This window comes from Heterodontus francisci, chromosome 23 (genome assembly GCF_036365525.1).
Source record: "Heterodontus francisci isolate sHetFra1 chromosome 23, sHetFra1.hap1, whole genome shotgun sequence".
Taxonomy (NCBI): Eukaryota; Metazoa; Chordata; class Chondrichthyes; order Heterodontiformes; family Heterodontidae; genus Heterodontus; species Heterodontus francisci.
The window spans coordinates 32683686-32708317 of record NC_090393.1 but is presented as its reverse complement, the minus strand read 5'-3'; the positions used below and the strand labels follow the sequence as shown (position 1 = coordinate 32708317).

At 41.9% G+C, this 24632-nt stretch overlaps 1 protein-coding gene across 5 annotated transcripts in view; it reads right to left on the bottom strand.

Annotated features, from left to right (window-relative positions):
- Positions 1–24632, bottom strand: part of cfap251 (cilia and flagella associated protein 251) — a 106310-nt gene that overhangs the window by 22531 nt on the left and 59147 nt on the right. For all 5 annotated transcript variants that reach the window (XM_068055029.1, XM_068055027.1, XM_068055030.1 and 2 more), the window contains 7 exons: positions 23633–23883; positions 22697–22848; positions 20631–20792; positions 19715–19899; positions 16427–16541; positions 15045–15208; positions 5225–5315 (listed from right to left, as the gene is read on the bottom strand). In XM_068055029.1, coding sequence (XP_067911130.1) covers positions 5225–5315; positions 15045–15208; positions 16427–16541; positions 19715–19899; positions 20631–20792; positions 22697–22848; positions 23633–23883 — 1120 coding nt within the window. The remainder of the gene's footprint in view (positions 1–5224; positions 5316–15044; positions 15209–16426; positions 16542–19714; positions 19900–20630; positions 20793–22696; positions 22849–23632; positions 23884–24632) is intronic.

Below are 24632 nucleotides of genomic sequence, written 5' to 3'. Positions count from 1 at the left end.
GCAACAATACTACTGTGCTACTTTCTTTCTCAGTCTAGTGAGGAAGGCAACTAATCATAGTGCTCTAGGGCCCACTTATTTTCCCTTATGGTCTAGCACCAACATGCTGTGGCTGTCACCATCTCCAAATCCTGTCAATATAGCGATGAGCACTCAACTAGTTATACACTGTCCCTACTACTTTGGATATGGGGTTGGTCGGGGGTGGTGGTTGGGGTGGAATATGTGGCTATGCCAGAATTCAAATTGGATCTTAAGGTACCTTTAAATTTAGTTCTTCTGTAGTTTGGATTACAGGAAACTTAGGTCTGCATGCTAAATCCCTGCATTTACAATTCTGAAATGGAGTCTCTTATCCTGATGGTGGAAGTGTAGTCCAACAAAAATGTGGGACTACAATACTGCTGTCGGGATAAAGGATTAAGTTTTATCAGTGAAAGTCGGTATCCTGCAACACAAACTATGGGAGCACTAAATATAACTGTCCAATATGTTTCAAGATACCGTTTATTCGGATGGATGTAAAATAACCATTGATAGTGTGTGAAAAAGGGCAGGGATTTTTTTTTTTTAATACAGTGTCCTGGTTAACATTTATCCCTCAAACATCACCACAAAAATACAAATTAACTGGTTATTTATCTTACTGCTGTTTTTGGAGTCCTTGCTGTATGCAAACTGCCTGCTCCTTATATAAAACTTACATTACAACAGTGACTACACTTTAAAAGTATTTGATTGGCTGTAAAGTGCTTTGACACATCCGGTGGTCATGAAAAGAGCTATATAAATATAAGTCTTTCTTTTCCTCTATAAATGGGACTATATTTCAATAATAATTCAATGGCAATGAAGTGCTTTGGTATGTCCTGATGTCGTGAAATATGCTATATAAAAGTGCAAGATTTTTCTTTTCCTAACTAATTGAGCCAGTAGGGACTTTTGGTTTAAGCTATATTTTTGATATACAGTCAGATTGTGGATTTTAAAGATTAATTCAAAAAGTTTCAGCACCTTTATCCTGTACAGAGGAAAAGACCGCAGCCACTTAGACAATAGGGGACTAACTATCTCAATGGGGTCCCTTGAATAGAGTAGTCCAGCCATCAAAACCGCTATCCTCATCAGATTAAGACAAACAGATAACTCTTTAACCCTGTTACGAGTACTTCAATTTTTTTGCTACTTTTTTTTGGAGGACTTGGGTTTTAAAACTGATAAAAGATTCCATAGATGCTGGAACTTTGTGCTTTTATAAAAAGAGGTCATCAGAAGGTCTTTTGGACTGACCTTGGAAACAAACAGTTACTGGAAGACACCTGTTTTCCGCTAATTACACAGCAGGGTTTTTCTGGCGTGGGGAAAGATGTTTAAAAAGAATTGACAGGTCAAGAGTTATAGGGGTCAGGAGGCTTGACTCCAGAGATGTTTTTGGTTTTGTTTTGGAGTAAGTTAATGATATGGACAGTGTTAAAAAGACAGTTGGAGTAAACTTGCCAAGGGAGCAAACCTCACCTCAGCTTGTTCCAGCTCTTTGAAAAGACTGCCAGTTTTCCATCTCTTTGAGAAGCAAATGTAAGAAACAGATTGAAACTGTTACTGCATTTTTCCTGGAAAGCCTGCTCAAACTGATCTTCAATGTCACCAGACAAGAACTGTTCTAGGAAGATCCCAGTGACAACCATCTACACATAATTGGGACACCAAACCAAAACAAAGGACATCTGACATCTTTCCATATCTTCTCTTTTTTCTTCAAATATTAGCAAGTATCTGGCCAAAATATTCTTTTTGTTTAAATCTCTCTAATTTTCGGTTAACCGGTGTAGGTATTAGTGTGTGTGTGTGTGTGTGTGTGTGTGTGTGTGTGTCTAAGGTAAAAAAGGAACTTTTATATTTCAATCTGTATGTTACTGCTTTGGTTCCTTACTGGTTAAGACTTGTTTTGTAATAAACTGATCATTTTGTTGTTCAATAAAGAAACATGGTTGGTGTATTTTATTCTGGGATAAAAGCAGAGTCTATGATTGACCGTATCAGTAACTGGGAAAAAACCTAAATATATGTTGTGACCTGTGGAGAAGTGGAACGAGAAAAACAGTGCACTCCTCCTGCCTCAGTCGTAACAACACAAACAGATGACTTCAGCAAGCTGTAGTTATTGGTATGTCAAAATAACTGCCAGTGGGCACAGCAGATCCTGTCTTGTAGAATTCCACTCGAGAGGGCATCATCTGATTTTATTGACAGCACTACTGGTCAACCCGAGACAGGGAGGGAGTCAAAGGTCAACCTACCAATTTACTGCCCAGAAAAATAGAGAGAAACACATATTCTGTGGAAGGTTGGTAAGAGTAACAAGAAAGGGTCAAATACCCCCATGTTTAAGATAAAGTCGGTCAGATTCAGCAAAAAGACTTGCCAGATTTACTGCTCTGTTAAGTCAAAATGAACCAACTTAATTTTATCATTGGCCTAATTTCACCAGAGTGCTGATCAGTTCCAGTGCTCAAAAGATTGGAGAAACACACACTGTTACACATAGAAGATTATGGCATTCAGCGCATGTTATTATTGTAATGGTCTTGGGTCACACTATTGTATGACTAGGTTTTGGGGAGTTAAGGTACTCTCCGCATCATAATGGATGCAGGATCTGCTTATGGAAAAAAAACAGTGAAGCTGAATCCACCAAAATATCTACAGCACACCCTAACTGTAATGGCACCTTTAGAAACAACTACATTTTGCTTTTGGCTTTGCCAACTCAAAATAATTTCTCTGCTTATTGAATGTGAACTGCAATTTTCAAGTTAGTCTGCCACAAAATCCCAACATTCAGAAGGAATTTGAATACTAGAAGTACTTTTTCTAAGCCCAATAAAATGTCTTTCCTGTGGTTGAGGAGGGCAGAGTGAGTAAGCATTGCAATTATGACAAAATTTACATCTCGTTGTTCTTTCCACTTCATTCTCTGAGAGGTTGTTTAAATACAACATACCTCCATTTATCAGTTCCAAGTGATGGAACCACTGAGGTCTTTTATGTAATATGCAGGTACCTGCAACCTTTTACTGTAAGCGACAACTATTCATTAGTTATGAAGAATGAGTCTTTTGGAAGTAACTGTCAGCTCAAAATACAGACAGTGAAATATGTCAGTACTATACAAGAGCAAAGTGCTGTGGATGCTGGAAATCTGAAATAAAAAGAGAAAATGATGGAAATACTCAGCAGTTCTGGCAGCATCTGTGGAGAGAGAAACAGATTTAACGTTTCAGATCAGTGACCCTTCATTAGAACTGAGAGTGCGTAGTGATGTAATTTTTAAGCAAGGCAGGGAAAGGGGAGAGGAGAGGAAAGAACAAACTGTGATAGGGTGGAAGACAGGAGAGATTAAATGACAAAAGAGATGAAAGTGCAAGGCAAAAAGAGATAGTAATGGGACAAGTAAACAAACAAAAGATGTGTCTAGAAGCGGTGTGAATGGGAAAACAGAATCAACCACATGGCTCTGTAGTGGTGGGAGGGGGCGGTGGGGGTGAGAGCAGAAGTGCTTGAAATGGAATGGCCACATTCGAGGGGCCTGTCAAGTACAGTGGGGGGGGGGGGGGAATGCTCGATTAACGAGAAAGGAAGACGTATTGGAAGCATTCTGTCAATACAACCTTCTATTCCAGCATGCCCGATATGTCTTCCTTTTTCCTCAATCCAGGATTCCTCCTCACCACCATGGTCGACAGGGCCCTCGAACATGTCAGTTTCCTTTCCCGCACTTTTACTCTTAAACCTTCAGCCACGCCTCCCAAACCATGATAGGATTTACCTTGTCCACACTTTCCACCCCACCAGCCTCCAGATTCAACGGATCATACTCCGTCATTTCTGCCACCTCCTGCACGATGCTACCACCAAACACATCTTTCTGTCCCCTTCCCTTTCAGCCTTCCAAAGGGACTGTTCCCTACATGACACCCTGGTCCACTCCTCAAATCACCCCCTACACTGCTTCTCTTTCCCAGGGCACACTTCCATGGAAGCGCAGGAGATACAACACATGCCCTTTTACCTCCTCCCTTCTCATTGTCCAAGGCCCCAAACATTTCTTCCAGGTGAAACAGCAATTTACATGGGTACTTCTTTCAACTTCGTATACTGTATTCACTGATCACAATGTGGCCTCCTCTGCACTGGGGAGACCAAACACTGATTGGGTGATCACTTTGCAGAACATCTCCACTCAGTCCACAAGCATGACCCCACAGCTTTAATTCCCTACTCCACTCTCTGACCTGTATGTCCTTGGCCTCGTATACTGTTACAATAAAGTTCAACATAAGCTCAAGGAACAGCACCTCATCTTTGACAAAGCACTTTACAGTCTTCCGGACTCAACATTGAGTTCAGCAATTTTAGATCAGAAGCTTGGCCCCTTTTTTTTTTTTGGATAGCAGCTGTTGGTGATGATTGTGCTATTCCCATTTATACCTCCTCTAGACAAATCTTTTGGTTCTTTACTTGTTCCATTACCATCTCTTTGTGTCTTGCACTTTCATCCCTTTTGTCATTTAATCTCTCCTGCTTTCCACTTTATCACAGACTTTCCCATTTGTTTCCCCCCCTTCCCCCCTCCCTGCCTTGCTTAAAAACTGTTGCATCTCTAAGCACTCCCGTTCTGATGGAGGATCACCAACCAGAAACTCTGTTTCCCTTTCCACAGATGCTGCCAGACCTGCGGAGTATCTCCAGAATTTTCTGTTTATATGTTAGTACTCTATATCTCAACAGCAAAACAATGAAAGCATTGCTTTCAAAGAAGCAACAAATTTACAACAGGGAGAACTGCAAGCACAAATTTTGGTAAACAAGCACAGAGAACTGGATTTCATTTTGAATAATTAACACCAAAATGGTAATTTAAAAATACAGATAGGACAAAACAAGTTTAAGTATAAAAAAAAATGATTTATACAACTGTGTGTATGCATTGTTTTGTATTTAGGTGTGCGAGTCTGCATGTATGTGGATATTTGTAAAGAAGATGAGTAACACAAGTTTCCCTTTGCAGAATACAGCTTTTATAAATAATTTCATGATTAGAATACGAAAAAAATGTAAAATTCATATTTTAATTATACAGAATAATGAAAATGACAAGATTATATGGCGTAAATTGTCCACTACAGTGGTTCAAAAGAAAAGAGAAATCCAGAAAAATCATTACCTTAAACAATTCTCCATCTCTTCCACCTTCCAACAAACCATAGAATGGGATCAAATCCTCTCCTCCAAGTGCAGTTACTGCCTCATGAGCCCTTTAATATCATAAAATAGAAGTCATTCCTTTCTTAACACTAATTTTACCACTCAAATGAGACAGATTTGTAATGAGACAGCAACACTGAAACATTCAGTCAGAGTAAAGGTAGTTATTGGCCCCTAAAATAAAAATCCTGATGGTTTTTGCTCCCCTTATAGGTAAAAGCATTTTATGATGTGTTATTGAACCATGCAGACCAGGAAGGACTCAGACTTATATGGGCTGTGTGGAGTTTAGCAATATCACCAAAGGAAGTCAATAAGGGTGCTACAGTTAGTCTTGTGTGCACTTTCTAATAAGGGTCATGAGATAGCAATCAGGAGGGGAAACTAAGGGCAATGGTAGCACCCTAACTGTTGCACTAGCTGATGTCAACTATATCAACACAGATTGCATTTGACTGCAGGACCTTTCATGTCTGTGTAGATCAGTCCCCACAGGACCATTGCAGGATCTGGACTGTTTCTTTTCTCATTGTAGTAGGGTTCTTGTTGATGCAATAAATATTCTAAAGCCATTTAGAAAACATTTTTCAGCTTTCCTTTCTTCAGTTCATTACTCTCCTTCCTTCTTGCTCCAAAAAGTGCTCAGCAGCCTTTTGCAGTTATCGAATTAGGATTTTAACTGTTGGCATTGAAACCTATACAACTTTATAAGAAGCCATTAAGTTGTAACTTTCCTGCATATAGAAAAAGATGATGAATATAAACCACAAGCTGTAGTTAACTATTAGTTTAAACTGAATCATTTCACTATACCTGCCAACTGTTAGCATTTTATGCTCACCATCAGCATTTTTAGTCAGTGTTTACTGACAAAAATCCTTTCAGCAATACTGCTACTGTTGTGGAATCCGCTTCCATCCCCTACATACTGTCAGCATGAATTCACAAGAGAACAAGAGTTCCAGACTACAGTATGCAGCAGCTGGAATCACTTCAAGGTGGAATTGATACTGAGGGGAGAAGGAAAGGGGGATAGATGACAATACACAGGAAAAAAGAGAGGGAGAGGAATGGATGATAAGGGGAGCAAAGGGAATTGGGGAAGAGATGGTGGCAATGAAGGGGAAAATGGATGGTAATAAAGGAGATGGGGAACAAGGAATCTGGGAGAGGTGCTTTAGAATGTGAAAGGAAGGAGCGAGCTGTCATTAACTGGGAAAGGAAAAAGCAGAGCCATTTGGAACTGGAGCAGTGGGGAGAAAGAAAGTCAGCATGAGCTGAGAGAGCTGGAGGAGCAAAGGAACACTAGTTTAAATAGAGTGGTGGTGGAAGCAGATTACCAGCTTGATTAAGGTTGGAGGCAAAGGAGTACCAAATTGATTTGAAGGAAGAAACAGAGAAGTGTCAATTGGAACAGAGAGCAGAAGGAGAGTGCCAGGTTCAATTTATTTTATTCATTCATGGGATGTGGGAGTGGCTGGCAAGGCCAGCATTTATTGTCCATCCCTAATTGGCCTCAAGAAGGTGGTGGTGAGCTGCCTTCCCGAACCACTTTAGGCCGTGTGGTGTAGGTACACTCACAGTGCTGTTAGGTAGGGAATTGCAGGATTTTGACCCAGCGACAATGAAGGAACAACAATATATTTTGAAGTCTGGATGGCATGTGACTTGGAGGGGAACTTACAAGTGGTGGTGTTCCCACACAGCTGCTTCCCTGGTTCTTCAAGGCTGCAGTGATCCCAGGTTTGGAAGGTGCTGCTGAAGAAGCCTTGGCAGGTTCCTGCAGTGTACCTTGTAGATAGTACATACTGCATCCACAGTGCACTGATTTATTTTTATTCATTCTTGGGATGTGGGTGTCACTGGCTAGGCCAGCATTTATTGCCCATTCCTAATTGCCCTTTAGAAGGTGGTGGTGAACTGCCTTCTTGAACTGCCGCAGTCCTTGGGTGTAGGTACACCAATAGTGCTGTTAGGAAGGGAGTTCCAAGATTTTGACCCAGCGACAGTGAAGGAACAGCAATATAGTTCCAAGTCAGGATGGTATGTGGCTTGGAGGGGTACTTGTAGGTGGTGGTGCTTCCATGCATCTGCTGCCCTTGTGCTTCTAGGTGGTAGAGGTCGCGAGTTTGGAAGGTGCTGTCGTAGGAGCCTTTGTGAGTTCCTGCAGTACATCTTGTAGATGGTACACACTGCTGACACTGTGCGTTGGTGGTGAAGGGAGTGAATGTTGAAGGTGATGGATGGGGTGCCAATAAAGAGGGCTGCTTTGTCCTGGATGGTCTCGAGCTTCTTGAGTGTTGTTGGAATTGCACCCATCCAGGCACGTGGAGAGTATTCCATCACACTCTTGACTTGTGCCTTGTAAGTGGACAAGCACTGGGGAAACAGGAGGTGAGTCACTCGCTCAGAATATCCAACCTGCTCTTGTAGTCAGTTTTTGTGTGGCTGGTCCAGTTCAGTTTCTGGTCAATGGTAACCCCTAGGATGTTGATGGTGGGGGTTCAGCAATGATAATAACATTGAACATCAAGGGGAGATGGTTAGATTCTCCTGCTTGAGATGGTCATTGCCTGGCACTTGTGTGGCATGAATGTTACTTGCCACTTATCAGCCCAAGCCTGTATGTTGTCCAGGTCTTGCTGCATACGAACATGGGCTGCTTCAGTATCTGAGGAGTTGCGAATGGTGCTGAACATTGTACAATCAGCGAACATCCCTACTTCTGACCTTATGATGAAGGGAAGGTCATTGATGAAGCAGCTGAGATGGTTGGGCCTAGGACACTACCCTGAGGAACTCCTGCAGTGATGTCCTAGGACTGAGGTGATTGACCTCCAACAACCACAATCATCTTCCTTTGTGCTAGGTATGTCTCCAACTAGTGGGGAGTTTTCCCCGATTCCCATTGACTCCAGTTTTGCTAGGGCTCCTTGATGCCATACGCGGTCAAATGCAGCTTTGATGTCAAGAGCAGTCACTCACCTCACCTCTGGAGTTCAGCTCTTTTGTCCATGTTTGGACCAAGGCTGTAATGAGGTCAGAAGCTGAGTGGCCCTGGTGAACTCAAACTGAGCGCCAGTGAGCAGATTATTGCTGAGCAAAAGCCGCTTGATAGCACTGTCGATGAACCCTTTCATCATTTTGTTGATGATTGAGAGTAAACTGATACAGCAGTAATTTGCCAGGTTGGATTTGTCCCTCTTTTTGTGGACAGTACATAACTTAGCAATTTTCCACATTGCCTGGTAGATGCCAGTGTTGTAGCTGTACTAGAACAGCTTGGCTGGGGTGCGCTAGTTCTGGAGCACGTCTTCAATACTATTGCCAGAATGTTGTCTGGGCCCATAGCCTTTGCAGTTTCCTGTGCCTTCAGTTATTTCTTGATATGAGGTGGAGTGAATCAGATTGGCTGAAGACTGGCATCTGTGATGCTGGGGACCTCAGGAGGAGGCTGAGATGGATCATCCACTCGGCACTTCTGGCTGAAGATGGATGCAAATGCTTCAGCCTTGTCTTTTGCACTGATGTGCTGGGCTCCCCCATTGTTGAGGATGGGGATATTTGTGGAGCCTCTGCCTCCTGTCAGTTGTTTAATTGCCCACCACCACTGTCACGACTGGATGAGGCAGGTCTGCAGAGCTTAGATCTGATCCATTGGTTGTGGGATCACTTAGCCCAGTCTATTGCATGCTGCTTCCACTGTTTGGCATGCAAGTAATCTTGTGTTGTAGCTTCACCAGGCTGACACTTTTTTTTTAGGTATGCCTGGTGCTGCTCTTGGCATGCCCTCCTGCACTCTTCATTGAACCAGGGTTGGTCCCCCGGCTTGATGGTAATGGTAGATTGGGGGATATCCCAGGCCATGAGGTTACAGATTGTGATTGAATACAATTCTGCTGCTGCTGATGGCCCACAGCACCTCATGGATGCCCAGTTTTGAGTTGCTAGATCGGTTTGAAATCTATCCCATTTAGCACAGTGGTAGTGCCACATAACACAATGGATGGTATCCTCAATGTGAAGACGGGGTTTCGTCTCCACAAGGACAGTGTGGTGGCCACTCCTACCAATACTGCCATGGACTGGTGCATCTGCGACAGGTAGATTGGTGAGGACGAGATCAAGTAGGTTTTTCCCTCTTGTCGGTTCCCTCACCACCTGCTGCAGACCCAGTCTAGCAGCTGTGTCCTTTGGGACTCGGCCAGCTCGGTCAGTACTGAGCCATTCTTGAAACCACACATTGAAAACCCCCACCCAGAGTACATTCCGTGCCCTCGGTACCCTCAGTGCTTCTTCCAATTGCTTTTAAACATGAAGAAGCACTGATTCATCAGCCGAGGGGGGACGGTAGGTGGTAATCAGCAGGAGGTTTCCTTGCCATGTTTGACCTGATGCCATGAGACTTCATGGGGTCCGGAGTCAATGTTGAGGATTCCCAAGGCAACTCCCTCCCAAATTATACCACTGTGCCGCCACCTCTGGTGATAGTCATGTCTAGGACATTGTCTGTAAGGTATGATTCCATGAGTATGACTATGTCTGGCTGTTGCGTGACTAGTCTGTGAGACAGCTCTCCCAATTTTAGATTAGATTAGAGATACAGCACTGAAACAGGCCCTTCGGCCCACCGAGTCTGTGCCGAACATCAACCACCCATTTATACTAATCCTACACTAATCCCATATTCCCAACAAACATCCCCACCTGTCCCTATATTTCCCTACCACCTACCTATACTGGTGACAATTTATAATGGCCAATTTACCTATCAACCTGCAAGTCTTTTGGCTTGTGGGAGGAAACCGGAGCACCCGGAGAAAACTCACGCAGACACAGGGAGAACTTGCAAACTCCACACAGGCAGTACCCGGAATCGAACCCGGGTCCCTGGAGCTGTGAGGCTGCGGTGCTAACCACTGCGCCAGGTATTAGTAAGAAGGACTTTGCAGGGTCGATGGGACTGGGTTTGCCATTGTCATTTCCAGTGCCGAGGTCGATGTCAGGGGGTTCATCTGGTTTCATTCCTTTTCTTTAGTTTTGTAGTGGTTTGATACAACTGACTGGCTTGCTAGGCCATTTCAGAGGGCATTTAAAAGACAACCACATTGCTGTAGGTCTGGAGTAACATGTAGACCTGACCAAGTAAGGACAGCAGATTTCCTTCTCTAAAGGATATTAGTGAACCAGATGGGTTTTTACAACAATCCCTAATGGTTTCATGGTCACCATTAGACTAGATTTAAATTCCAGATTTATTATTTAATTCAAATTTCACCATCTGCTGTGGTGGAATTTGAACCTATGTCCCCAGAGCATTAGCCTGGGGCTCTGGGTTGCTAGTCTAGTGACATTACCACTACCTCACTGCCTCCCCCCGCAAGACAGTGGAGGGAGTGAATGTTCAAGGTGGTGGATGGGATGCCAGTAAAGCAGGCTGCTTTGTCCTGTCTTCATGACTGGTGTTGGAGCTGTACTCATCCAGACAAGTGCAGAGTATTCCATCACACTTCTGACTTGTGCCTTGTAGATGGCAGAAAGGCTTTAGGGAGTCAGAAGATGAACTATTCACTGCAGAATACCCACCCTCTGACCTGTTCTTGTAGCTACAGTATTTATGTGACTGGTCCAGTTAAGTTTCTGGGCAATGGTGACCTCCCCGCTGGATGTTAATGGTGGTGGATTCCACAATGTTAAACCTGTTGAATGTCATGGGGAGTTGGTTAGACTCTCTCCTGTTGGAGATGGTCTTTACCTGGTACTAGTGTGGTGCGAATGTTATTTGACACTTATTCAGCCCAAGCCTGAACATAGTCCAGGTCTTGCTGTATTTGAGCATGGACTGCTTCATGATCTGAAAAATGCAAATGGATCTGAGGAAAGAGGAGAACAATGCCAGGCTGAATAGAGGGGAGGAGAGTGCAGAGAAATGGATAACAGTATTTGTATAAACTGGGAGGCTTACAGGAAGAGAGTGTTCACAAGTGTGGGAAGTTGGATGGAGTACAGCATCTGTGAACTGTCAAGTGGGATTAATGCCTCAGTGAGGGGTTGAGGGCTGAATATTAAACAGTGACTTTGAGGTAACTGTTGGGGACCTTTTTGACAGCTGAGGCACACATTTTACATATCTACCCAAGGTGATAACAGGACAACTGCCTCTTTGTACACGCACAGTGCATTTTATTTTCTTGTCAATAGTGATCTTTAATTGTAGAAAGAATATAGTTTAGTGATACAGCACTGAAACAGGCCCTTCGGCCCACCGAGTCTGTGCCGACCATCAACCACCCATTTATACTAATCCTACACTAATCCCATATTCCTATCACATCCCCACCTGTCCCTATATATTTCCCTACCACCTACCTATACTAGGGGCAATTTATAATGGCCAATTAACCGATCAACCTGCAAGTCTTTGGCATGTGGGAGGAAACCGGAGCACCCGGAGGAAACCCACGCAGACACAGGGAGAACTTGCAAACTCCGCACAGGCAGTACCCAGAATCGAACCCGGATCCCTGGAGCTGTGAGGCTGCGGTGCTAACCACTGCGCCACTGTGCCGCCCATTGGCACAGGTCAAAGAAAAAAGGAAGAGTGGAACCAATAATCAAATGGCAGCAAAGGACGCTAATAATCACTTTTCAAGCTCCCTTTCGTAAACATATTTTTTTCCAATATTGCCCTAAAGAAAGAACTGGTTTACTACTATAAAAGCACTCAAAAGAGGAGTGAGGCAGCTTGTCAATAATGCAACAATATATCCGATCTTCTGATGGAAACACTTACTGGGGTTCACCAAGTAAGCAGAAAATAACTATTCAAGCAAATATACCTTGGTCTAACCAATAGGAAAGTCACACACAATTTCTACTGATAATTCTAAGTGCAGAACATTTTTTCAAAGGTTTGAAACTGGTAAGCATTAGCATTCAGAGAGACTTGGGGGTACTCGTAAAAGGAATGCACAAAGTTAACATGCAGGTGCAGCAGGCTATTAGGAAGGCATGTTGGCCTTTATTGCAATGGGATTGGAGTACCGGAATGAAGAAGTCTTACTAAAATTGTACAGGGCTTTGGTGAGACCGCACCTGGAATACTCTATGCAGTTTTGGTCTCCAATGCAAGTATTGGAGGCAGTGCTGCAAGGATTTACTAAAGTGATCCCTGGGATGAGGGGGTTGTCCTATGATGAGAGGCTGAGTAAAATGAGCCTATATTCTCTGGAGTTTAGAAGAATCAGAGGCAATCCAATTGAGACATACAAGATTCTGAAAGGGCTTGATAGGGGAGAAGCTGAGAGATTGTTCCTACTGGTCAGGGAATCTAGAACACGGGGACACAGTCTCAGGATAAGGGGCCAATCATTCAGGACTGAGATGAGGAGAAATTACTTCACTGAAAGGGTTGTGAATCTTTGGAATTCTCTACCCCAGAGGGTTGTGGATGCTCCATCATTAAATACATTTAAGGCTGGGATATGTAGATTTTTGGTCTCGCAGGGAATCAAGGGGTATGGGGAGTGGGCAGGAAAGTAGAATTGAAGCCAAAGATCAGCCATGATCGTATTGAATGGTGGAGCAGGCTCGATGGCCCAGATGGTCTACTTCTTCTCCTATTTCTTGTGTTCTCATCTTACAAGGTAACTCTGCTGCTTGATCTGTTAAAAATCCAATGTAACTGTTTGTTCAGTTTATAAATCTGTCAATTGTGAAGTAACTAAGTGGTTAAATTAACCAAAATACATGTAATTCTTTTCCAAGGTAACAAACCTCAGACCTGCACCTCTCCCCAGAAACGCATCATCAGTGTAATGCCCTCTCCTTCAGGCATTCATATACTAATACCCCAGATTTTGCTGGTGCAGGGCATCTTGTGGCTTGCCCCATTTGTTAGACTTTCCCCTCACCCTTCAGCTTGGAATTTCTTTGCTCTGTAAGTTACCGGAAATGAAAGCTGATTAATGGCAAGGTGAGGGCAATGTAGCATCTGAGACCTTGGTGAACAAACAGAGCAATAGTCTATCTCCTTAACAAATGAGATTTAAGAATTGGGAAAGAAGCAGAGGAATGATCCAGAAGTAAACAAGGTGAATTAATGTCAAATCTGGTACAGAAGTAGAAATAAAGGGACAGAAAGAAAGATTGGATTAACAGAGAGAGGAAAAACAACAGAAAGGAAAAGTTAAGAACAAAAGTTAGAATATTAAATTTAAAATGTTACCAATTTCTTACCAATTTACTACCTGTAGAAATGAGCCACATGGAAGATGGCAGGATCCCCAAAGACACATTGTACAGCGAGCTCGCCACTGGTACCAGACTCACCGGCCGTCCATGTCTCCGCTTCAAAGACGTCTGCAAACGCGACATGAAGTCCTGTGACATTGATCACAAGTCGTGGGAGTCAGTTGCCAGCGTTCGCCAGAGCTGGCGGGCAGTCATAAAGGCGGGGCTAAAGTGTGGCGAGTCGAAGAGACTTAGCAGTTGGCAGGAAAAAGACAAAAGCGCAAGGGGAGAGCCAACTGTGTAACAGCCCTGACAAACAAATTTTTCTGCAGTACCTGTGGAAGAGCCTGTCACTCTAGAATTGGCCTTTATAGCCACTCCAGGCGCTGCTCCACAAACCACTGACCACCTCCAGGCGCTTACCCATTGTCTCTCGAGATAAGGAGGCGAAAGAAAGAAGAGGAATGAGACTCAAGAATTTAGATTGTTCCCCTTCTGGATCAAAGAAGTTGATTAGCATTGCAGCAACATAAATCTCATTAGAAAAGGTACTTATTGCTGTTAAGTGGCAGCCCGAACTTTCAACAGAAAGTTTAATCAGCATTTAATGCACAAATACTGCAATTTGATGCAATTCACAGGGAGGCTAGGGTGAGTTGCTGTTTTTGCCAAACTACTGGAAATTGTCCAACAACTTGTGGTGATTTGCAATTCGTAGTGTTTTCTTCCTTGCCACAAGTTGCTGGATGATTTATACATTATTAACAGCATGTGCATTATACTTGCCATTATTCTGGTGGCAAAATCTGGGAAATTGTGTTGCTCCTTTAATACAAATGAAGCAATGTTGTATCTACCTAAAGCTTAAGTTACAAAGCCTGTGTACAAAGAACAAAGAACAGTACAGCACAGGAGCAGGCCATTCGGCCCTCCAAGACTGCGTCGATCTTGATGCCTGCCGAAACTAACACCTTCTGCACTTCCGGGGCCCATATCCCTCTATTCCCTTCCTATTCATATATTTGTCAAGATGTCTCTTAAACGTCACTATCGTATCTGCTTCCACCACCTCCCCTGGCAGCAAGTTCCAGGCACTCACCACCCTCTGTGTAAAAAACTTGCCTCGCACATCCCCTCTAAACTTTGCCCCTCGCACCTTAAACCTATGTCCCCATGTAACTGACTCTTCCACCCTGGGAAAAAGCTTCTGACTATCCACTCTGTCCATGCCGCTCATAACTTTGTAAACCTCTATCACGTCGCCCCTCCACCTCCGTCGTTCCAGTAACTACATGTTTTCATGTCATTAAGTTATAAGCAGAGCTGTTCTTGAGTTGTTAGAATCCTGTGGACTATGTCAGCTTTCCTGAAGCAGTTGACCATCTTTTGCTAGTCTTTCTAGACACAAAGATGTTTAAATAGCAAAAGAGTTCCAGAAATAGCAATTTTGTGAGTTTCTACAAAACAAAATGCAACACAAGTGCAAGTTGCCCAAGTGCTACAGCTGAGAACAATTTTCCTTGAAAGCAACTCAAGAGTGTACTTACATCAGGTCAACTTTCCACATATGCACAGTACAATCATCTCCTCCTGCAGTGAATATATAAGAACCATCATATGAACAGGCAATATTGGACACCATATTTCCATGGCAGATAAGTGCACAGGACTTGTGGGGGTTTCCATCCAGTGGCAGAGTTTGTAAACCCACCTAGGTAACAGGGGCAAGATTTTTAGAATTCGTAGGCACAAATGGCTCATCGTACCAATTAGTAGAGTATCAATCCACTACAGCACCAAACTCATGCTCCAAAAATAAATTTGATGTAATTTATTCTCTTAAAACATTGGCCCCTGAACTTCCACAGGACTCGCCCAATCTCTTGCATTACTTAGGTGGGAGATCAGCAAAAACCCTGGTGTTTGGAATAGAAACGCAAAACTGTACCAATGTGCCTCCTGGCTTGTCGTAGTCATGTGACCTCTACCATGAGGCATTCTGACTGCAGGCAGCCATTACAGTCAGTTTCATTAAAGAGAGTACACATCAGACTGGTGTTCTGTGAGCTTGTAACACCTGGAGAAACTGTATAAATGCCATGTTTAAGCCATTTATCTGGGGGTCCCACAAATCCCCCACTGTAAAACTCCAGTGGAAATGCCTGACAGTTATTTTTAATAGTAAAATTATTAAATCAGCAATTTGTACCACTGTAAATTAATACAAACATGTCCTAGTTCAAGGGTATTGAATCATCAGGATGTTAATTAAACATAGGTGTTTCAACCATCAGGTCATTTCAATTATTTTGTTAAATTTAGCTGCTTTTCATAGGCAGGTTTATTTTCCTTACTGTTTTAATCAGCATTTTGTCTTCTAAACCACACACCCCTTGCCCCACCCCAATCTCCTTTTCTGGGTTGGTGACAATATACAGCTCAGTGGACAATCACTTTGGTACTTCCAAACAGAAAGATCATCCTTCATATATGAGGCTAGAAGGCAAATGATGGCAGATTATTCAACCATGACAGCCATCACCATCATACCCAATCCTGCTACCACTTCACATGCATCTGCATATACTTTCAGTATGTACATTAACCAGGAGGTAAATTCCAGGAGATATTTCCTCTGCCTAACTCAGGGCCACTAAGATTGATAGTATGGCTCCACTGTGGTCTACTCAGCACAAAGGAATAAACCTGGAATGGAATCTTCCTCATCTGTAAGGCTTAATACCACTTTTCCAATGAGCACTATTACCGACTGAGCCATCATAAAAGTCTTTGAAGAATTATTTTCGAAAACAGACAAACACAAAGGAATATTACAATTAGTTTCTCTCAATAATTAGTAAAAACTGAGAACTACAATATTACAATATATTGCTTTTGGATGCAGACATTTTTGGAGATGAATGTATACCTTGTCATCCGTGATGTAGGCTAAATAACCCACTTTAACTTCACTGTCATTTGAGAAAGGGAGAACTTCTATCTTCCTAACTGGAGATCCATAAATTGGGCCTAATACTATCTTCCTAGAGAGAAAAGAAACAACTTAAATATATAACAATAAAAGGAATTGCAGGATGTCATTACAATCAGGAGTTCAAATGCCAGCAAAATTTTTTAATCAGTTTGCAATTAAGACGCGAACTAAAGATAAAAGTTGACCTATTCAGATCCTGCAAGGACAAAGGGGATCGGTTCACAAGGATTAATAAAAGAATGTACATAAACATTGCTTAAAGGGTTATTAGAGGAGCAAAGAAAGATCTAAAAATATAAGCACAACTGCAATGCATAAAATAACATTAAAAAGTAACAACTCAGGTAAAGAAGGGCCATAAAACTAATCCCTAGCGTTACAGATCAGAGTTATGAGAAAAGACTGGAAACACTTGGATTTTTCAATCTGGAAAGGAGGCATTTGAAAGGCGATCATACGAAAGTATACAAAATCATAAATTGGAATGGAAAAAGTAAAACCTGAAAATTAATTTAGAAATTGTGAAAAAGGAATAAAAGAGACCATAGGTTCAAACTAGTTAAGTCAAATTTAGGACTAATATCAGCAAGTTTTTTTTATTATTTTTTCATGGGATGTGAGCATTGTTGCCCATCCCTAATTGCCCTTGAGAAGGTGGTGGTGAGCTGCCTTGTTGTAGGTACACCCACAGTATGATTAGGAGGAGAGTTCCAGGTTTTTGACCCAATGACAGTGAAGGAATGGAAATTTAGTTCCAAGTCAGGATGGTGTGTGTTTTGCAGGTGGTGGCGTTCCCATGCGTCTGCTGCCCTTGTCCTTCTAGTTGGTAGAGGTTGTGGGCTTGGAAGGTGCTGTCGAAGGAGCCTGATGAGTTGCTGGAGTACACGGCTGCTAATGTGTATCAGTGGCGGAGAGAGCGAATGTTTTAAGGTTGTGGATGTGGTGCTGATCGAGCAGATTGCTCTCTCCTGGATGGTGTTGAGCTTCCCGAATATTGTTGGAGCTGCACTCACCCAGGCAAGTGGAGAGTATTCCATTACACTCCTGACTTGTGCCTTGTAGATGGTGGACAGGCTTTGGGGAGTCAGGAAGTGAGTCACTTGCCGCAGAATTCCCAGCGTCTGAGATGCTCTTGAAGCCTCAGTATTTATATGGTTGGTCCAGTTAAGTTTCTGGTCAATGGTAACTCCCAGGATGTTGACAGTGGGGGATTAAGTGATGGTACTGCCAAGGGGAGATGGTTAGATTCTCTCTTGTTGGAGATGGCAATTGCCTGACACTTGTGTGGCATGAATATTACTTGCCACTTATCAGCCCAAGTGTGAATGTTGTCCAGGTCTTGCTACATGCGAGCATGGCCTACTTCAGTATTTGAGGAGTCTTGAATGGTACTGACCACTGTGCAAACATCAGCGAACCCCACTTCTGACCTTGTTAAGAACCGATTGGATGCTCCAATGGAGGGATTTAGGGTCTTTAAGGATTGAAGAAAGATGGGCTGAATGGCCTTTGTCATCCATAGTTGTGATCTGAATCACTTCAATTTCGTTGCAATTGCTTTGTAAAGTCAAAGAAATACAGAAGAGGTATTTTATCATTGATAACAACTTGATAACAACTGACTAAAACCACTGTCGTATGCCATTTATTATTACAGCAACTTGTCATGCTTCAGTCTTAAAGGACATGACAAGCCAGCAAATAGAAAACTGTCTCACATTCCTAAATGAATCGGCTAAGTTGCTCAGCCTGCTGGCAGCTGGAATTCAAAGCAACCTCTACATTCAATGCTTATATCATCATAGGTTAAGCATTTCCCCTGGAGAGACAGGTGAAAGCCACCTCCTTATGTATGTCTCAGAGTTCTCTGGAGGCAGCCTTGCACCATAGTTTCCTTATAATATAAAAACAGAAAGTGCTACAAAAACTCAACAAGTCTGGCAGCCTCTGTGGAGAGAGAAACAGAGTTAATGTTTCAGATTGATGACCATTCATCAGAACCCTGAAACGTTGGTCGGTATTTAAAAGAGGCGATGGGTGACTCGCCCACCGGCTGAAGAGCTGACGAGAGAGCCACATCACCTCTTTTTGGGAAGGCACGCCACATTACATGGCAATCAGGCACTTAACTAGGCAGCAGCAGGACATCCCCGGGATTAAGGAGCCCGGGAGGAAGCCCCACCTGCTGACAGTTGCCGGCCAATAAGAGGCCGGCAGCTCTTTTACTCAGCAGCGTCACCGCAGAGGTGGTAGCTGCTGTCAGTAATGCATCCACCTGAGGCCTGGATCGTCAATGGACCAGGCCACAGGTGAGCGATGGTGGGAGGGGTTTTGCAGGTGGGGGTCGCGTGGAAGGGGGGGTTGGCAGCAAGGGCAGGAGAGTGGCTCTCAGCAGGCCCCTCTTCCCGATACCGGGTCCCTCAATCAGGTACTTAGTGCCTGTGAACGAGGAACACCCCGCAACTCCGGGAGCCTGCAAGCAACCCACACAGGTTTAATTGTTGTGCTCCCCCGTGTGCTAACAGGCCTGACCGCCAATACTGGTGGCAGTGGGAAGAGGCCCTTAATTGGGCATTATTTGCCCATTTAAGGGCCTCAGTTGGCGGCGGGGTGGGAAGGCCGTCTATGCGGTCACCATCCCATCCGACTAAATGCTCTCCCTGCCTTCAAACCTGCCACAATGGAGAGCATTAAATCCAGCCCGTTAACTCCATTTCTCTCTTCACAGATGCTGCCAGACTTGCTGAGCATTTCTAGCACTTTTTATTTTTATTTCAGATTTCCAGCATCCACAATATTTTGCTTTCATTCCCTTATAACATTTTGGATTGGAACAGCTGAAATTCAATTCTGTTGAACAAGTCAATCTACAGATTAAAAATACTTTGTGAATAAATCTTTACAATTCTGTGTGTTCACATTTATTTTTAAGTGTTTAATGTTGGTGTTCAACACATTTTCATCAGCTGCATACTTTTATATAATGTTTGAGTTTATGAATAACTCAAAAGGCTAAATCTCTTCAAATGGTTCAAATCAGCCATGCTGGAAATGCACTGAAAAATAGGTGTGTAGATCTAGAATGATTAGGTAATGCTCGAAATATACTTTCAAAGAAATCTGAATACAATGAAATAATTATTCCTTCATTAGGCTGCTTAAAAAGATTAGTATTTTAAAGCAAAATACTATGCCTTTTCTGAATAAAGGGGTTTCACATACCTGCACATTTTGGTAGTGGCATTGTAGAGCTTTAGCTTATACTGGTTGTTGGCTGTGATAATGAAGCTCTCTTTACTGATTGGTGGGTAGCAGACCATGCAAGTAGGTACAGCACTCTGTTCTATTCTATCACTACTCAATATCGGCAGATCATTCTCATTACTTTTAGTCAGATCGTACTCTACCTGAGGAATAAAAAAAATGGAATGTATTAAATAAGATTTGCATTACAGCTACAACTTAAATCATTGTTCCTCCATTTTTTAAAACTAAAAGAAATTTCATAAGATCAATGGCAAATACAACTGTAAACGTAAAACAAGGAAAATGAAATAGGTGAAACACAATAACAAGTGCATAGCAACTATCATGGAAAGATTAGAACATATGCTGAAGAATAATCAATAAATTATGCAAAGTGAATAGTACCAGAGGAAAGCATCTAGTGACTCATAGTAAGAGCTAAGGTGTTCCCATGTATGTGGGATCCTTATGATGACATATCAGGAAAGAGATCTGACTAAGATGAACTCCAAAGAGCCCAACCTAAGTCAGAGGGGCCCATGATGGGCATTGACTAAATTAACCAACAATGGAAGCATGCTTCTATTTGAATTTGAAAGGTGTGTCAACATTAGTATCCTTCTTAAAAAGATGGGATGGCTGCAAGCAATTACAATTAATATTTTTCTTTCTTCCTGTTTCTTTTTATAATTTGCTTAAATCCTGAAAAGCAAATTTTGTCAAATGGAGACCATTTAGTAAATCTAGCAGTGCAAATTTTACTTTCAGCTAAATCATATTTAGAGTTCAAACAAACATTCAAGAGTTCTGCTTGTTCTGACCTGTGTCGAAGGAATGGATTTTAGTGCATAAAAAGAGCTTAGCCAATATAAATCGTTAATAGGTTACCTACCAGAACCCTGTCCTCTCCAAGAGACAAGAGTCTGGGTTGATTGCTGTCCAAATATATCCCAAACATGAGACTCTGAATGGGTTTAAAGTGTGCATTTTGCCTTCCTAAGAAATCCCAAGACTCCTCCCTGAACAGAAATACTGTTACTGTAGTTTTACTATCCTGCAACAAAAAAAGAATACACAATGACAAGAGCCACTGTATAAACCAAGATTTATTATTTAGCTGGAATAAACTGCTCATTGAACAGTATAAACCTGTATTTATTATTAGGCAATTAATGTAATTTATCTAGCACAAGTCATTGTATGCAGCAATGTTAAAAATAGAAAATTAACTTTTAAAAGTGCAAATAAGTATTATTATGAAGGTGCTCCATTCTTAAAATGTTTTGAGGACTTGTATTAAAGATTATGGACAGTGGTTCATTTGGAAAACTGAAAAGATTCCATGGATTTTTTTTAACAAGGGTCACTGGGAAGACATTTGAGATTGAAAACAAACTTTTACTGGATGTTACATGCTTTAAGCTAAATAAATAACAGAGCCTTGGTGACTCGGGAGAGTTGTTTACAAAGAGACATGTCAAGATTTATGATGGTTAAGAGTTGGTTTCACTTTTGGGATATTGTTTTGGTTCAGTTGTGGTGTGGACTATTTTGAAGGCAGTTGGAGGTCAGCCTGCCAAGAGAGAAGCACCCAGCTCACCTCTTTCCTTCTGTCTCTGAGAAATCCTGCATATCCAGTGTGATAACTGAAACCCCTGATGCTGCTTTCTCCTGGAAAGGTCACCAGACTAATTCTCGACATCTCCCAGAACGAAATGCTTCAGAAAAGATCCCAGCGACCCATCTCTTTGTACTCTGACGCCAGATTAAAGGGACAACTGATATCCTTCCACATCTCTTTTTCCTTCAAGAATTAACAAGTATTTGGCCAATGTATTTTTTTTTTGTCTTTTTGTAAAGTGCATCGCTGCAGAGAAAACCTTTCTTTTCTTTCACGTGTGTGTGTGTGTGGGTGTGGGGGGGGTATGTGTTGGGTCTAGAAGGGAATTATATATATATATATTTACATTCATATTTCAAACTGTGTGTTAATGCTTTGCATCTTTACTGGATAATATTTTGTATTTATATTTAGAGATACAGCACTGAAACAGGCCCTTCGGCCCACCGAGTCTGTGCCGACCATCAACCACCCATTTATACTAATCCAACATTTATCCCATATCCCTACCACATTCCCACCTTCCCTCAATTCCCCTACCACCAATCTACACTAGGGGCAATTTACAACGGCCAATTTACCTATCAACCTGCAAGTCTTTGGCTGTGGGAGGAAACCGGAGCACCCGGTGAAAACCCACGCGGTCACAGGGAGAACTTGCAAACTCTACACAGGCAGTACCCAGAATTGAACCCGGGTCGCTGGAGCTGTGAGGCTGCGGTGCTAACCACTGCGCCACTGTTTTGTTTTATAATATATTTTGTTTTATAATAAACTGATAATTTTGTTGTTTATTAAAGAAATCTGGTTGGTGTATTTTATCTTGAAATAAAAGAGAGTACGTGGTTGGCCGTATCGGTAACTGGGTAAATATTTAAATATATGTTTTGACCTGTGGAGAAGTGGAACTAGAGAAAAAGACAGTGCACTCCTCCTGCCTCGGTCATATCATTGATGTCTGGTTCCAAGCTGGAAAACTTCAGTTTCATATTGGCCTCCACATTCAGCTGGTTCCTCTTTATAGAAGTGTTGAAAATCCAATATCATAACTGTATGTTGTAACAGTAACATAAAATCATGCTTATAAAACCACATTGTTGTTGCTCATGCCACACATGCAGGAGCTGGTCTGGTTGTGTGAAGTCACGCAAATGGTGGGAACGAGGGAAATAGCCTGTTCTCTCATATAGCTTCGACTGTGGTGTTGTGTGTCAGTGACTTGCATTTTGGACCAGACTGTGGACCACTAGGAAAACCCTCCCAAACGACCAGTGGTCTGCAGACCACACTTAGAAAATCACTGGTCTAAGCAATCATTAAGTATTTGAAGAACTCACTACTGTCGCTAGGTAACTGGAATCATGCGAGAAGGTGATCTGAGTAATAGCATCTCTGGCATACTGGAAAGGTTCTGGGAGCTCATCATTCAAAGAAAGTGCATCAAGGATGTAAACACATCCGTCAGTAAGTCCAACTCCCAACAGTGAACCTATGGGAGTAAGAAAGTGGTATTTAGCCAATGAAAAAAGTCTAGAAAGAAAACACAGAACAAGGTTACTTTTTCCATCAAATATTCATTTATTCCTGAGGTCAATAGAAAAGGAAATGGGGTGTGGTGTAAAACAGGGTGTTGGTTTCCCACAAGTTCATTTTGTATTACTGGCGTACACCAATTTCAATACCAAGATTTTCTGACAGGCATCATTTTAATGCTGATGGCAACCCATTTGTATTATCATTGGAATTAAAATAATGGCAATTGGAAAATCCAAGCTAAATTCTCAATGTAGCGTTGTATTTAAGAGTGTATATATTTTAATGTAGTTCTTCTTTAACATAATAATTTGAGAGACTGAATGGTACATTGTTGGTCTTTAACATCTAAGGCTTGGATGCTGAAGTAGCTCAGGCTAATAGTATCAAAGTCTCCGCTATCTGCTGAGTTCAATGTAGTTCCTAATGAACATGAAACTCAACATCAAACTGCTGGTAATTCAACACTAATTAGCAACCTCACTGAGAGGGGCAAGCAGATGATCGGGTCGGGGAATAGAAAAAATGTCACACTGGTGCAGTAAGGGTTACTGTTCTGAGCCTTATTGTTGGGGTAGGGGGGGAGGGAGCTTTACTCTTGCACCTAATACCTGACCTCAGAGCACATGATGCTAACTATGGGTGCCTGAAATGGAGTGTGTGACATTCATCAGCACAAACATCCCTTGCCTTGATATGCATGAAATAATATTTACATACTAAAAATATTAATTTAATACCTGCTTTATTATAAGTTACACACTGAATATAGTTCCCTGCTCCAAACAGCCTGCTGCAGATAGGTTTCTTCTGCTCATAGTTCCAGATCTTCAGGAGTCCGCAATAGCTTCCCATACAGATGAGAGGCTCAGCAGGATGACATGCTATAGCGTGTAATGCTGCACCGTGCTCCTGCAATAACATTTGAAGCTTGCACCCATCTCCAGTTACATGAGCCACTGTAGCATCAACTGTTGTTACAACAAAGTTTCTACATAGAGCAAAGGCACAAAAAGTATAAAACATTTTTATTACTTAAATAATAAATGAAATTCTGCTTTTTAAATTTTAATTAGTTGTGACACCTTGAAGAGACAGATTGGAAACATTGGTAGCTATTAAGAAAAAGATGATTAAAACAGTTTTGTTTAAGCAATACATATCTCACCCTTTATATGACTAACTCTGCAGCACCAGGAGGGAGTAACAGTGACAGAAGAGGAGCTGACCAACAGTTCCTTCCAATTTAAGCCATTGGGTGAAGGATGGAGGAATATACATTTTCTTTTAAAGCAAAACTCCTTACAAATTTAATCTTTTGTTTCAACAACAACTTGCATTTTTAGAGCACATTATATAAATTACCCAAAGTGGTTTACAGAGGCATAAGAAAAAAAGTTGAGAGCAGATTTGTTCATGGGTAACTGAACTATAATTAATAATTACAGAGAGAAGATTTTCACTCTATCTGTATGGACTAAATTCAAAATCAGTTCCCAGAAATTAAAGAGCACTGTGTTCGCCATTTCTGGAGCAATTAATGCAGGTAATATATCTTTTAAGTCAAGTGACATAAATGCTACAAAATAAGATAAATATTTTACAGGATGCAATGAATACAATCCAGTATTGGCAGAGCTGGATTAATGATAGTAATTCTGTAGACTTACTAATTAAACTGTGTCTTTTGATAAGTGCATTTTTTTTATGCCCATGATACCTCCATGAAGATAGGTTCTT